At 42.1% G+C, this 16481-nt stretch overlaps 1 protein-coding gene across 2 annotated transcripts in view; it reads left to right on the forward strand.

Annotated features, from left to right (window-relative positions):
* The window catches only part of BRAF (B-Raf proto-oncogene, serine/threonine kinase), a 69498-nt gene extending 55773 nt beyond the window's left edge, over positions 1-13725 (forward strand). For both annotated transcript variants that reach the window (XM_084809493.1, XM_084809494.1), the window contains 8 exons: positions 923-1007; positions 2193-2369; positions 5050-5096; positions 5823-5941; positions 6497-6628; positions 8489-8623; positions 9057-9210; positions 13607-13725. In XM_084809493.1, the coding sequence (XP_084665619.1) occupies positions 923-1007; positions 2193-2369; positions 5050-5096; positions 5823-5941; positions 6497-6628; positions 8489-8623; positions 9057-9210; positions 13607-13629 (872 nt within the window). In that variant the 3' untranslated portion in view covers positions 13630-13725. The remainder of the gene's footprint in view (positions 1-922; positions 1008-2192; positions 2370-5049; positions 5097-5822; positions 5942-6496; positions 6629-8488; positions 8624-9056; positions 9211-13606) is intronic.
* Positions 13726-16481: the final 2756 nt, after the last annotated feature.

Below are 16481 nucleotides of genomic sequence, written 5' to 3' on the forward strand. Positions count from 1 at the left end.
GTGACTTTGAGGCCTTTAGTAATGTAAAAGCTATTGTAAAAGTGTGTGCATATCACAGTGATAGAGCACCTTTCACAGTAAAATGCACCGGTCAGGAACCAAAGACACTGCAAAAAGTTCTGTGTGCCTACTGGGTCTGGTGTAGTGTGGTGGCTAGAGCGTTGGACTAGGAGTCGAGAGACCCGGGTTCTACTCCCCACTCAGCCATGAAGCTCACTGGGTAACTTTGGGCCAGTCACAGACTCTCAGCCCAACCTACCTCACAGGGTTGTTGTTGTGAGTATAAAATGGAGAGGAGGAGGATGATTATGTACGCTGCCTTGGGTTCCTTAAGGAGGAAAAAAGGTGGGATATAAATGTAATAAATAAATAAATAAATAAATACTGGGACTTCGGTCTTGTGTGTAGCAATTTTCTATGCAAGCAAGGGGAAACAGGGCCATCCCACCAGCCCTGCTGAAAGATTAATCAATTCTTTCCTCCCCCTCCCTTTTTTGTGTGTCATGTCTTTTTTAGACTGTAAGCCTGCGGCCAGGAACTGTCTTGTTTTACTGATTCTATGTAAATTGCTCTGGGAGCCTTTTTGGTTGAGAAGTGGGATAAAAATACTTTAAATAAATTAAGCTGCACAGGAAATCACTTTTGAAATGAAGGAGACGTCAAAAAACAGTTTGTGATATGGCACACGAATGCTAGTAAAAAAAAAGAAGTCAGCATCCCACTGGGCATTCCCAGATTCTCTGGACCTTGGCTAGTGCATTTTGCATAATGAGACTTTATGGGGCACATGATGTTACTCTGTATATGAACAGAATGGCATAACCATTTTATGGGTGGAGTACATGTCAGTAGTTGAGCTTTGAGTTTCCATTCCTTCTTAAGCAGCGTGTATACTGCTGATGTTTAAAAATTGCTTTTCAAGGTGATGTTGCAGTGAAAATGTTGAATGTTACAGCCCCCACCCCTCAGCAGTTACAGGCCTTTAAAAATGAAGTAGGAGTGCTCAGGTAAGATTGTGTGAATTATATTTTGATGATAATAACTGGCGCAAATTGACCTAGAGAAGCTAGTGATCTTGAGCTGTTTGTCCAGAACACTGTGCTTCTCCCAGTCATTCTACTGAAAAGCAGTTCATGTTTTCCTGATATAGTTTGCTCTCTGCTGAAGTTCCTGTCTGGGTTTTTTTTTAATCTCACACAATGACAGAGCATTAGATAACTCCATTTTGTCAAGCAGTGTCTTTTGACAGAGTAAAAGCAGAGCCTTTTCTGCACTACCTTTACCTTGCCTGTGCCTTTGCCTTCCCTGATTCTCCCCTGCCCTGCCCTCGCTATTCATTTACCTTGCCCTTCAGCTCCATTGCTTTCTCTGATAACGCAAGTGGTGAGTGCCAACAGCTATGTAGTCAAAATGGAGCCACAGAGAAACAACAGGGGAAGTATCAGGTTTCCAGAAATATATGATTTTTTTTAAAATCCCAAGAAAAAACCCAGCCCAATGAGTAATGAGCATGCTCAGTAGGCACGGAATGTTGAGTGTTAGTTGGAAAAGAAAAAAGGCAAACCATGGGAGCGGGGAGATGGGGTGGCATGTCCTGGAGGCGAGGATATACTGCAGCATTGCATGTTCCGCTTGTCTTCTCTAATACAAATTGTGAGCTGCCTAAGCAGGGATTATACCAGTGTCTGGCACAATGGATAGTGATAAGTTTTACCCCCTCTTTCAGAATACCAGAACTTGGGTCATTCAGTGAAACTGGCAAGAGATTCAGGGCAGGCAGAAGGAACTACTTGCTTCACATAACACATAATTAATTTATTGAATTATCTGCCAAAGGATGGCCATTAATTTAAGATTACTTTAAAAGGGGATTAGACCAATTCAATAAGATGCATCTCTCCATGGCTAATATCCATGATGGCTTTATAGAACCTCCATGTTCAGAGACAGCCTGCTGGTGAATACCGTACCTTGAGAGCAACAGCTGGAGAGGGCTGTTGCCTTCTTGTGGGCTTCCTGGAGGGATCTGGTTGACCATAATGAGAAACAGGATGCTGCATTACATAAACTTTTGGTCTGATCCAGCAAGGCTCATCTTATGTAAATAAGGCATAGTAGAACTCTTCACCTCTAAGACTGCATGTGATCATCAAATTCTTCCAGTGATTTTAAGCATCTGTTTGTTTCTACAGGAAAACACGACATGTGAATATATTACTTTTCATGGGCTATTCAACAAAGCCACAGCTGGCTATAGTTACACAGTGGTGCGAGGGCTCCAGCCTTTACCACCATCTACACATCATTGAGACCAAATTTGAAATGATCAAGCTGATTGATATTGCACGGCAGACAGCGCAAGGAATGGAGTAAGTATAGTATCGCTTGCTGATTAGAATGGAGTGGGGAAACCATGATGGTTGTCCACACATTGAGTTTTCCACCACATATGGGATTAACTCAGCAGCTTCATAGGAAGCCTCAGTCAGTGGAGAAGATGTCTGTTCAACTTTGAACTTTTGAAAAAGGAAATAGCAATTTTGATTTGTAGGCTGTTGACAATTTGTTGTTCAGTTTAAGAAAATTGATAGATAAAAACTTTTTTAAAACATTTGCTTCTAGCAAAACAATCAGCAACTTGGGAAATTATCCATTAAATAGTGTAAGCCTGTTTTCAGTCAAGAAACAAGGACAACAGCATCTTCATTTAACAGGGGTGGCCAAACAGTAACTCAGAAGCCTCAAGCACCTCTTTAACAGTTCAGTTTTAGCTCTTGAGGCAGCAAAGGTGTCTACACTTTTTCCAGCTCCTGTCATTTACCCCGAGATCCCAAAGGACCAGGCAGTTCCTGCCCTCTGCAGCCCTGGGTTGCAGGAGCCTTCAGGCAAAGTGGAAAAATTCCGTATCTTCAGTGTTTTTAATTTTCATCCTTAATGGAGAAGTCCATGCAAACCTCTTGGAACCTTCCACTAAAATGTGCTAGGTGTGATCAATAACTCCTCTAAGAACCTTTCTTAATAGGCTTGCTTCTTTCCCAGAGCAAGCATTTGTTTTCCTTACTAGGGTTTTTTCAAACTTTGCACATTATTTTGTTCAAAGATCCACATCACTTTTACTTTTTATTGAAGACAACTAGAATAAAACCTATTCTTATCTTCTTTCTCCAGCCAATAGTAGATCATGATGTTTTACAAGGACTGGCACCAAGCCATCCAACATCTTGTAATAAAAACATGACTAGCTTAAATGACTGATCAGTAGCTGTATTTGGGTGACTATAATAGCAACGGCACTCTTTACAAAATCAAAAGCATTTTTATATAGCCTTATTTATGCTTTGTAAACCTCTTGTAACAATGCTAGGAGAGTTTAGACCCAAACCATTTTTTTTCTGAAAGTAAAAGTAGTGATAGGTTTTAGTGTTTTAGTTCCCATTCCTGATAAATATAACACAGACAAATGGGGACAGAAAGACATAGAGGGAAATTCACAATTCTTCTAGTGCCACCTCCTGACACAAGTCATAGAGATGCATCCCCATCAGACATCCTCCAGCCTGCATATGGCCTGCATAATCTGTACTGTTCCCTGAGTCAAGCCCTGCTACAGATTTTTATAATTATAACATCAACGTGATTAGCAGTCCACAGTCATGACAATAGTATTTGTGTGGTTGTCTGCAGTGTTCTGACTTAAAGAATTCTCATGTTCTCTCTTCTGAAACATTTGAAGTGGTTGTGCAAGAAATTGTGGTTCAGCTGCAGTGCATCATGCTGAAAACAGGATAGGATATGCAGATTTATCCTCTAGAGTAGGGGTGGGCAACTTTGGGGGGCCTGGGGTCCATTTTCCCCCTCCCCCCCTTGTGGGGTGTCAGAAAAAATCCCTGCCAGTTTGCCAGCAATGATATCTTAGTTTACCAGCAAACTGGCAATTGCTTGCCGCCTCCACAGATGTCAGTTGCGAGGAGTGGCAAGGAACCGCACCAGGGAGGTGGTAAGGCCAGCATGCAGCCTGTGGGCCACATGTTGCCCACCTCTTCTCTAAAGCCTGAAACAGTTTGGGCCCAAGTTACTCGAAGGACTGCCTTCACCTGTACCAGCCTGCCCATACTCAAGGTCATCAGCCATCACCAAAGGCAGTTCGGTTGGTGAGTGAGGGCCTTTTCAGTAATGGCCCCACACGACTAGAATGTGCTTCCAGGGGATTCGTCAGGCCCTATCTTTGCAGACCTTGAGGAAAACTCTGAAGACTCACCTCTTTTCAGTTTTTAACATTTCTGGGCAGCTGGTTTTATTTTATAAGCACTGCTTTTATTTAATTTTATTGTTTTGTATTTATTTTTTCTCTTGTATTGTTTGTGTAACTTATGCACCACCTTGGGAGGGTTCTTCCCTTAAAGACAGTTTAAAAATAATTTTAAATAAATTAAAATATGCTGGATACATAAATGCCATTTAAGCTAATAAATATGAAGCTTCATTAAAGCTGGTGTGACTGCAGTTCAGGCTAGTAACCCCATCCTAAGCATGTCTACTCAACTGTCAATTACATAGTTTTCTAGGTAATTTACTTCCTAGCTATGTTGTTTGGTTGTATGTGTTTTTACCCTTCTTTTCAGCTAAGATTGACACCCAAAAGCAGCTTACACATAAAATCCTCCATTTCACAATTAAAAGGTACAGTATGTTAGAGAAATGTGGAGGTGTTTGTGGCAGTCTGTTTGGGCCCTGGCAGTTGGTGACAGTTCTTATTCCAGGCTCTTCATTCCAGAGGGAAGTGGGCAGAAGGAGCTGCAGATATGTGCATCGTACATGTGCATAGGATTTCAGCTCAAGTGTCTAAAAATGCTGGGGCACGAAAATGCTGACATTTTGACGCAGCAAGCTCGAAATGGCCTGGACCCTATACAACTTAAGAGGGTTGTACAATGCCTCCCACCATGTCTTTAACATCTTTAAGACCATTCAGTTTCACATGACCTCTTGATCATATCATAAGCAATATGTACAGTCAACTCACTTGTCTTATGTTTTGTTGCTTTCCAGTTATTTGCATGCCAAGTCTATCATCCACAGAGACCTCAAGAGTAATAGTATCCTTTTTCTAAAAAGCCTGACCTTTATCGCTCTTCCTCGTTGCTCAAAGTAAGTATCTCCTTTGAAAACATGAGATGGAGAAGTACGGTTAGCTGGAATCAGTTGATGATCTCAGTGCAAGAAGATTAACAGTCATTTATTTGCCCCGGTTCAACTTTAGTTGTAAAGAAAACTAAAGGCCTTTAGTTGCATCAGAACATAACTGGGGATATGAATCCAAAGTCATACCTCAATGAAACATGAATAAACAGCTTCTGCATTCTGATGCTGGTTTTGGTTTATGCTTTTGATTCCTAATCCAGCAAGTGATATGCACATGGATCTCCTTTGGTGAATTGTCCTTTGGAGTGCAGTGGCAACAATTAAGCAAAAATAGATCAGGACTTGATTGCAGAACTGTCATGCACATGTACTTCATTGTATGTCACCTTGGAAGTATGTCAGCTCCCTCTCATAAACATCTGAAACATCTCCTAGCTTTTTCTAATTTTGAAGACTTCGTACAAACATCCCAGTTGTAGCCACTCTACCTCAGTTTATTCATTGTGCTTACTATCAGAAGATAGGAACACTGTTCAGATGTCAGCTTGAGGTCAGATTGGGTTATAATATGGACTGATGATGTGGGCTTTTACAGCTGTTGAGTGGCCACAATACATACTCTTATGGGAAATTGGGAGTTCCACTTTTTCTGTTCCTTGTTCTTTACATCTCCTGTTCAGATATATTTCTTCATGAAGACCTCACAGTAAAAATAGGTGACTTTGGTCTAGCAACAGTGAAATCACGATGGAGCGGGTCCCATCAGTTTGAACAGTTGTCTGGATCAATTCTCTGGATGGTAAGTAGAGGGGGTATTCACCAAACTGTTTTTACTGTACCTGGGCAGCATCATCTCCTATGCAGACACATCTCCATCACCTCTCTAGGATGGAGATACAGTTTTGGTTTAGCTGAGCCCTAACTCTTATCATTCAACTTAACAGAATAGTGTCTCTCTTGCTTTTCTGTGGTACTCCTTTCTCCTCTTCCTGGAGATCTCCATGCTATCCCAGTGTAGAGTCCTTGTGTCTCGTCCCATATGAGCTCTCTTACAATCGACTTGGTGTTTATCCTAAATATTGGCCTGGTAGAACTCCCTCAACTAGTGTAATAACTCAAAAGCGATATCTCAACTTAAAACAGTTTGTCAATCTCAATAAGTGGGGAAATGATTATGTACTATGTATTGATGAGTATTCGAAATGTGGGCTAAATAGGTGATCGGCTGTTATAGACTGGGATCTTTTATGTTGCCTTTTCAGAAACAGGCTTCAGGTTTGGTGATGTAAGGTATAAGAAAATATCCTGTCATTGCAACAGAATAAAAGCAATTGTCTTCTCTTCTACATCGCAGGCATCAGAGGTAATTAGGATGCAGGATAAAAACCCATATAGCTTTCAGTCAGACGTGTATGCATTTGGGATTGTTCTTTATGAGCTGATGACTGGGCAGCTACCGTATTCTAACATCAACAACAGGGACCAGGTAAGGCAAGCATGGCACTGGGGAGGCTTGGATTTTCTAATGACGTTTAGTTTGTGCTATTGTGTTTTCAACCTGTGGCATAAATGAGTGATATAAATCTGTAATATGTTCTTATATATATGGTATAATTTTCATATTCTGCTTTGTGTCGAAACCTTTAAAAAAGTTACTACCTTTTGGGTTGTATATCAGGGGACTAAAAAGTTTGTTCTCACTTATAGAATAATGTAAGAGACCGTAATACTCGCTCCACTGGATGATCCTTCTTTTAAACATGCATTTGTGCTGTCTTGCTTTCCACCCCTCACTTGTGACTTAGTGTTACTTAGTTGATAGTGTTGACTGTAGCCCAGAGGGACCCAAATTTGAATCCCTCTGACCTTGGGCTTAGTCTTACATTCTCAGCCTTGCCTATCTGGCAAGGCTGTGAGGATAAAATGGGGTAACCCTCATGTATGTTGATCTGAACTCCTTGGAGGAAGGGTGGGAGACAGATGCAGTCAATAAATACCACTTTGAGATGATGTTAGCTTAGGGAAATGGTCTAGGAAAAGAAACCAGAAGATGGAATGCCCACCACTTAATTAACTTTTCTCTGATCCTTGCCTCATGCTTGAGTGTTTCAGTACTTGAGATAGTTGTGTCATCTTTGAAATCTGGGCATTCACAGTTAGAGATCCCTTTTCTCTGAACAACTGGCAAATGAGCAACATAGTGGTTGGGATTCAGTGAGCAGCACAACTAGGGTGCACTGCATGCAGAGGAGGCTTTTATTGTGCAATTGCCCTGCCTCATTCATGGAAAGTTGAGATGGGGGTTGAGATGACAACTTCTTCAATTTGTATCCCTCCTGTGTTCCCACTGCTTCTTCCATTTGTTTTATTTACAAGAAAAAGGAAGAAAAGATGAAATACCTGCACAATGTCTTCTCATTGGTACTGCTAGGAACCCACCATCTGGAAGCATCCCTACTTCAGTGCCCCCCGAGGGGTAGGGTGGAGTGGGGGGCAGTTTTCTCGAACAGCAGCCTCAACCCTGTGCCAGATGGTAAACAGCTTTTGAAACTGGGAAGACTTACAAAAGTAGTTTGATGTGGGCACATAGTCAACTTTTTAAGAAAGATGCAGAAATCTCACTGGGTGTGCTGAGCCCTATGGGCATACCTAAAGTGGCTCTTTGGATCCCGGCCATTGCTACAGAATAATGTGCTCCTTTTGTGTGACAGCATCCAAGAGACTGGCAGACTACTTGGTTAAAATGCCTGTTAAAGTTCAGTAGCACTAACTTAGATATGTACTTAATAGTGTAATATTTGTTGCTTGATATACTTGCCAGGGGGCAGAGCAGGGGTAAATTTGGTGGCCTTCTTTGCTTCTCTAGAGTTATCGAGGCTTTTGGTCAGTCTTCCCCAACCTGGTGCCCTCTGGCTGCTTTAGACTACAACTCCCATCTTCCCTGAACAATGGCCATGCAGGCTGGGGCTGTTGGAAATTGGAGTCTATAATATCTGGAGGATGCCAGATTGGGGAAGGCTGCTTTAGGTCAACTTATAGCTTGCATAATTTATTCAATTGCTGATGCCACATTGGAAATATCAATATAATGGATGACAAACTACAATTGGTAGGTGCGTTGCACACATCTTACTGTGAAATTTTTACCTTCCAGTGCAGAAAAAAACCTCAGTCAGCTTTGAAATATGAGCGTAATTGAAATTCTGTGCAGATGATGTATTTCCTGCAACTTCCAGCTTTTCTTTTAGCCGAATACTTCCCCTCCCCGAATTTAATATGCAATACGTAGAAATTTTGTTGAATTTTCTGTTTTCTACTCTTCCTTCCCTCCCCACTCCAAACAAAGATCATTTTTATGGTGGGGCGAGGGTACCTCTCTCCAGATCTCAGCAAAGTGCGGAGTAATTGTCCCAAAGCCATGAAGAGGCTAATGGCAGAATGCTTGAAGAAAAAGAGGGATGAACGACCCCTCTTCCCACAGGTAAGAAACATTCCCAAAACCTTGTAAGAAGATGGGGGGTACAAAACACCATGAGCAATTACAACTTCATGGCTGTTCTGAATTTACTTTTAAATCATCATTCCAGTGCTTGAATTGCAGTTTCCCTTTGTAGTGTTCCAATAGTGCTTTAAGCAATAAGCCATTCCTAAAGCCTTTAATTTTGATGCTGCCTCACAAACAGGGAGAGCTAAAGCAAGCTGCCACGTTGTCTCTTTCACCAGAATTGTTGAGGGGTACCTTTAATTCGTAAATGGCAGCTTCTTCTTCATTTACTAGGTTTCTCAAAGAACATTGCAGACAGCATGGTGTCAGAATCGCATCTTGCTGAGAATTAATTTGTTCCAGTTTGTGATGGTTTCGTTGTTTCCACTCTGCAACATTAGGCTTTCTCTTGTTTTCTCTTTGTTTTCAGATCCTTGCCTCTATTGAGCTTCTGGCCCGGTCGTTGCCAAAAATTCACCGCAGTGCATCTGAGCCCTCCTTGAACCGGGCTGGTTTCCAGACAGAGGATTTTAGTCTGTATGCTTGCGCTTCTCCAAAAACACCAATCCAGGCAGGGGGATACGGTGGGTTTTCTGTAAACTGAAAAGGAGCTGAAAGCATGTGCTCATGTGTTTGGTGTGTGCCCATGTGTTCACATGTGTCTTAAATTCCAGCAAGCTATTGTTTTTATTGCTTGACTGAATAAGGACTTATCTAACACTGAGCCTCCTATATTCCCAGAATGGCATCTGTTGCTGGCAATGGATAGCCTGGGAATTGCCACCACAAAAAGGTTCATGAAAGGCTGCTCAGTAGAAAAGGGAAAAGTTGTTAGAAGCTAACGTACCCATTTATGTTTGGGTCATAGGTCAAGTTTCTTTTTTGTGCCATCTTCGCTGTATAAGTTAGTTTATAGGTGGCTGATCGAGTTTTACATTTGCATCTTAAACTGCTTTTGTTCCTTTGGTCTTTGTTATGCAGTAGCAATAACTTTAGATTCTCAAGTCAGCAACATTGCTGATGATGCCTAAAGGTAAAGGAAAAGATTAAAGGCCAGCTGCATCCACACTTATTTTAATGAGCAAAGCTCAGCAAGCTTCACAAAACAGTGGTCTGGTTTGCACAATCACCACAGCCCACTGTGGCTTATTTAAACCACAGTGGGCTGCAGTGTGTGCCAGTGGCCATTGTGAATATTCAAGCTGCAGCGGGCAGTCAGTGCAGCTGATTGTGATGTCTGAACCTGGCACAGAGTGGGTTGTTACCACAGTTAACGAACCACCCCCAGCCCAGAAACAGCCCATGGGTTGTGGGTGGTTTGTCAACCACAGCAACAACCAACCTTCACCAGGTTCACACATATGATAAGCTGCGGCCCCCACCTGCAGCAGCTTGAATATTCAAAATGGCCTCCAGCATGCAACGCAACCCATCAGGCATGCCCCGAAACCCAAATAAAGCACAGTGGGCTGCAGCAGTCATGCGAGCCAGACCAAAGACTTTGGCAGGGAGTAGCTTTTTTTTTGAACTTCCTGCTCACTGGAAATCGTTTACTTGGAACTAGAAGAAGGCTTTTATTTTGTGTTTTTGTTCTTTGAGGGTGGGGGTTGGGTCATTTCTTGTTAATGCCTCTATTCTGGTCCATCTGCTTAACATCTCCTTCATCTGTTTGAATTATCCTTGCTGGATACTTTGCACTAGACCAGCTTAGGCATGTCAGTGAGCATCACTAGACCAAATAGGCTAGAAAGGACCTTAAAAAAACACAGGTGAATCTTGCTTTTGTCTGTGTGGCCATGCATTAAAATGGCTGCCATGCATTAAAACAATGATGCCCATAATGGGGGGAAATAGTCTTGTAAAAGCAGAGTGGTAAACTTTAAAAGTTGTTTAAAGGTGGAAAATGAAAGTTTCACCACCTATTCTTTTTCAAAAGTCAGTGGCATGTTGTTGTTGCTCAATGTTATGTGGGTTAATGTTTCTTCTCTGAAGTCTCCTTTCTGTGGAGAAAATGTTTTATGCTTTTGCATGGAATTTATCCAGTTAGGTGCAAAGATCTCTAGTAAAGAAATCTGGTCGTCAGGGCCCCTGATAGAATCGACTCTTTCCACCCCCCACCCCCATTTCTTGTTGTTTAATGGAGTACCTACCTTGAGCAGGTAAATTATAGTGTTGCCTTCATTGCTTCATATAACATTGACCTCTCGTGACAGGAATTTAAATAGTAACCTTCGTCAGTATCTGCAGTGTCAAACATTTTTGCCTCTGTCATTATGATTTTGCTTATTTTGTGATTCCTGATCAATTATAAGCTATTCACTATGGCCAGTGTGTCATATCTACCCTAACTGTTTCTTATTGTATGAAGAAGTTTGCAAAACTGTAGTAGCTATATTTTGTTGTCAAATACATGCAAGTAGCAAAGTTCTGCTAGAAGCTGGTGCAAAACTGACAGATTGGAGTGTTTGATCTTGTGACCACACATCCTTTGAAAGTAGTGATCGGCAGATAAACCAGCTGGTTCTTGAACAGTAAATCAGGCCTCATTGAGGAGGCAGTGAGCCCTTGGTAGGATGGCAGTGGAAGTCAGGCCCAGTATTAGCAGCTGCCAGGGGTCCATATCCTACCCTGGCCCCTCCCTTTATTTTTTGTTTCCAGGGCTCAGCACCAGGTGGCCACCATTTAAATTTCCCACAGTGCACCTTGCGTAGCTTTGATCTGGGACTTTGTGGGAGATTTAGACAGCAGGCACTTGATGCCGATTGAAGTAGCACCACCACTGGATAGGCTTGCTGGGGGTTGGGGCGGGGGCACTGGCATAGGAGGGGGCCACCAGAGGGCCCTGTGCCAAGAACCTCTTAGGTCTGGAGCCAGCTGAAGGCAGTCCAGTGCAGCCATCCTTTGGCCTGGGTGGAAGTTGTAAACTCCTTTCTGAGCATGTGCTGCCTTTTGTATAAGCTTGGTTTGGTGAAAAAGCTGAACCATTGCTTGAGGCTGGGAAAAAACCCTGTGTGCTGAGGAGGCCCACACCTCGACCTGCCTGAGGCAGCTGGGGTTGCATCAGTGCCCCACGTCCTTATTAGGACAGACTAGTTTATAAAAGCTGGATGATAGGAGTTAAGGCGGAGCTCAGGAGTTAAGGCGGAGACCCTACAACTGCGCACTCTAAAGGGGTCCGCTTCTACCTCTGGGTGTTTTGGGCAATGAAGGTGTGTGTGGCGGTGAAAGGCAGCTGTGCTGAGCAGTCATTAAGGGGAGGGAGCCTGGCACTCTTACTGGAGGATTTTGTGAGTTGGCAGCCGAGGCACAGGGGGCGCTGTCTCAGCACTGCATGCTCATGGCTTATCCATAGCTAGCAGTTTTGAGTGGGCCGCTGATGTCAATCTGAGACAGTTTCTTCCTCCTTATTAATAGCAGGCTGCTATGCAAAGAACCTCAGTGGTCACATTATTAGGTTTTGTCACTTTTGCAGTGTGGCTCTGTGGAGGTACTGTGTTCTCAGAGGTCCTTCCAAGTAATGGCTTTTTGTGTCGCTCAGGAAATTTCAGAATACAGTGGTTCTGGTTTGTTGGGGGGTTTTACTAACATCCCCTTCAACTTTCCAATGTTCCAGCTTTGAACCGAAGACCAGGACAGCTCTGAACACTAACAAGACTTAAGATGGGCTGCTGATTGCTGCCTCCTTATGCATTGCAAAGCTGGGGGGGGGGGGGGGGCTGAATGCAGTGCTCTTCTTGCATACAATGCTTTTCATATATGACCTGTCTTAAACATGGCCAGATGAAATATTTAGTGGAATTTCCTGCCTACATTTCTCCATGTTGATATATTTCTGTCTTCACAATCCCTTCATGCAATTAACACTTTGAACAATTAGCAGAAACAGTAAGACTAGACAACCAGATGGGTGAGCAGTTTCTTAGATACAGATTAATCTTTAACCAACAGTCTGTGTAAAGGGACTGAAGGTAACCAAAGAACATGTTTTGAAAGGGGTGGGAGAACATGAATGTTTTAACATTTGCCCCAAAGCTTTAATTTGTGATACTGTTAGTTTACGTAAGGATTTGCTAAGATAAAGGAGAACAGAGATCTGTGTTGCTGGAGAAAGTAGAGGCCAGGGTAAAACATTCTTGTTACCTCACACAAGCTCCGTTTATCAGTATGTTTAATAAGATATTAACATAGTAAACCATTTACAGTTATGCCACCGGGAAGTGTATCTTCTAGGCTTTCATGGATGTAGCCTCTTTAGATCATAGAACCATAGAATCATAGGGTTGAAAGGGGCCTACAAGACCATCGAGTCCAAACCCTGCTCAATGCAGGAAGCCTGATTCCCAGGAGGTCTCCCATCCAGGTACTAACCAGGGCTAACTTTGCTTAGCTTCCAAGATCAGACAAGATCAGGCACATGATGATCAGGCACATGATAAACTCTACTAACTTCATCGCGGACAGTAAATGGGAAGGCTTCACCCATTCCCTGCCTCCTAAATCAACAACTGAAATGTTGATGGTTTGCAGAGTACACAAACATAACAAGAAGCCCCTACTGCTCGCCTCTTCGTAAATATCTGACCCTGAGCTCTTCAGGCAGCAGCTACTATTGTGTTAAATCTTTGTAAGCTAAATACATGTGAGTAGAAATCTTAGAAATGTAAATGATAATAAAACTTTGTATTTGCAAGCTCCTCATAGGAAATTTTTTCTTCCTGAGGAGTCTTAATATTCTGCAAGATGGGCCAAGTTTCCTTTTTTAAAAACTCTTAGTTTAGCAAGAGATTTTGTGTTAGTAACTTTGCGTTCTGTCTCCACCAAAAAGATTTTTCTGTACATTTATAATCATTAACAAATACATTTTCCCCTAACATCTTCTGCATCCCATATATAGCATCCAGTTTATACTGGATAACGTTTCTGTCTTTCTGATGAATAAAACCCAGCTTTTTAAACTCGGCTCTTGTCCTCCCTCTACAGGCGAATTTGCAGCGTTCAAGTAGCCACAGCAACATTGGCAGCAAATCCACTCTCTTATTTTTAAAGTCTTGTGTTCCTACAGTTTCTTTTTATAACATCCAGACTCTGTTCTGTCCCTCCAAACAAAGCAATTTAGAGAAAAGAGATATGTACACTTAAAAGAGCAGAGCAGAATGGAGCTCCCAATCCAACTTTTGGTGGGAGGAAAAAGTCTCTTGTTAGGAACCAGAATCTCTCTGCTGCCTGTGTGCTCACCTCCACCCTTAACGCCATGTGCATTCGGAGACCCCCAGTGGCTGCCTGTTCCGTTGGCATCATTCCCAGGAGAGAGGAGGGCCCACGCTTTGACTTTCTGGTGCTCTGGCATGATGAAATTGGAACTCCCGCTGCATCATAGGCTTGGGATGGTCTGCTGGTCGGCTTTCTCCCTCTAACAACGAATCATCAGAGGCTGAACATCTGATGAGACAGAGCTAATCAAAACAATCATCCTCTGGTCTGATTTTATTTTGTGTGTATGTGCGTATGTGTGTATTTTTCCTGGTGTGCTTACTGATCAATGGGATAAATGCAGTATCTCCTTTTCAACTGAATGTGAGCATCAGCTCTTTCAATGTTAAGAAAAACCTTGACCAAATTTGAGGATAGTTAGAAGAGGGAATTTGAGAAAAAGGGTTTGAAGGAAAAGGGGATGCTGCACCTTCTCTTTCCAGAATTACTTTTTATTTCCTCTTCAGAGCCACCCTTTCCCCCATCTTTCCTTTTTTGTACACTTTTCCAAAAGGGTTGGGAGGCTCTCTTCGTCGGTCCAGCAAAAGACAAACATTTTTATGAAATTGTAGCAAAATTCTCAGTGTGTGGCTTCTTTTCATTTTATGTTGATATCATTTGATTCTGTGTGTTTTGTGTGTGAACTTTTTGGGGATGCCCAGAAAGTCTAATGCAGACTATGAATAACAAGTGTACCTGTTTTAAAAGGTGCAAGATAATGTCAGGTACCTAATGTTTCATAAACAGAAGCTCTCAGGTTGAATTGAATATGTTTTAAAAAGAAAACCCAGCCACAACCCCGCTAAGAATTAGACATTCCAAAAATGTGCTTTGGTACTTTTTAAAAAAGAACTTTTAATCATGTTAACTCAGCGTGTGTGTGTGTGCGCGTGTGTGTGTGCGCGCGCGCGCGTGCACAGTAACTTGTCTTAAGTGGCAATTTACTGGCTTTTGTTTTTTGTTAAGAAATGGTACTTGCTGGATCAACACTGGTTTCTTCTCACCATTTTCCTGTCCTCAACTTTTTCCATGTAACTCCTTTTCTTGCCCTATACTTTGTATTCGTGGCTTAAAGATGGTGGTGATTGCATTTTGCTTTCTCTTTTTGCCTTGCCCATAATCCTAATTTACAAAATGGTTGCCAGTTCTTATTTTTACGCAGTCAAAGTAAAGCAGAACAAAAATAGGTTAGCTCTAGTGGAATCATAATGTTATCAGCAGAACTCTCCACTGTGGTGACTAATATAACATGGATTTGTTTTCTTTTTGGAAAGAGGCAGGTTAGATGTTACTGGAAGGAAACTCGGTGTCCACAGAAGCCTTGAGGTTTAGTGCATTTCTACCCTGCTCTGTTACCTTTGAGGCTAGAAAAACCCACCCCTTCACTAGCAGCTTCTAGAGGATAAGAACAGGTCACCTAGTAAGAGAGACAGCCAGAATTCAAAGTTTACATAGTGTTGTTGATAAATACAGCAGTTCTGTTGCTAGGAGAGCTAAGGGAAAAGAGATGTCTTTCTAGCAAAAAAAAGGGTTTTTTTTAATGGAAAGGAAGCATAACTTGCCATGGACCATGTTTTCTAAAATCATATATGCTTCATTGTATATTTTACAAGAATTGTTAAATGTAGTTGAAATATTTGTCATAGAACCAGGGTACTTACAGAAATTGGAGCAAGATATGTAATTGAAATACTGCATATTCAAGCATTAGCAGGGTACCACTAGTGGTGAAGTTGTTGGACACAATTAATGGGAGGAGTATTCTCTACATAAATGCCACTGAAATGAATAGATGTGCAAAGTTTTGGGTGCATTCTTGGATAGTTCTTCACTTTGGTGATGGACTGCTTTGGAGAAAATCCAGTGGATTTGCACACAGTAATGAGAGCAAAGCAATTTGTGTTGGCACACAAAGAGTGTGCTAGATGCATTATAAATCTAAACCAGAAAAGCACAACTTTCTCTTGCTATTCTTGATGGTAGTCCACAGATTTGGCCAAAGCGGTGTTCCTTAAACTTTCTGAACATGGGCCCTCTTTCCAAAGTTACACTGTCTTCTTAACACCATCACCACCACCCTGAAACCCAGCAACAGTAATCTGTTCCAGAGGTGAGCATATGGAAATCTTCACATTTGCTCAGATGCATTCAGTGTGCTGTGATGCATAGAGGCTTATGGATTGGGCTACTACGCCCAACGCTGGCATTAAATGAAGATGGGAGCAGGGGGTCTCAGATACTTTTTTAAAACCATGCAAGGGAATTATAAAAACAAAGCATTTTTTCTCAAGTCACTATGGGATGATAAAGTAATGAGGGTGCAATCACCCTCATTAAGCCCAAGGATCCTCATTAAACCCCAGAGGATCAGTGTGGATCCTCTGCCAGGGAGTATTCAGTCCACCTGCATCCTGACTGGGGTGGAGATGGAAGGAAGGTGCCACCTGCTTCAGGATTCATCCCTTCCTTTCTCTAGGTGCCATGCCACCCCACAGTTTACGAACCATTGGGTTGGGTTAGAGGGGCTGTTATCTGTTATTGACATAATTAAAAACAGCAGAGATACAGATTATGTCTGTTGATAGAGCTAATATGCAATTTGTAA

The sequence above is a fragment of the Heloderma suspectum genome, chromosome 7, assembly GCF_057233095.1.
Source record: "Heloderma suspectum isolate Gila_16-S chromosome 7, 16-S_ref, whole genome shotgun sequence".
Lineage (NCBI taxonomy): Eukaryota > Metazoa > Chordata > Lepidosauria > Squamata > Helodermatidae > Heloderma > Heloderma suspectum.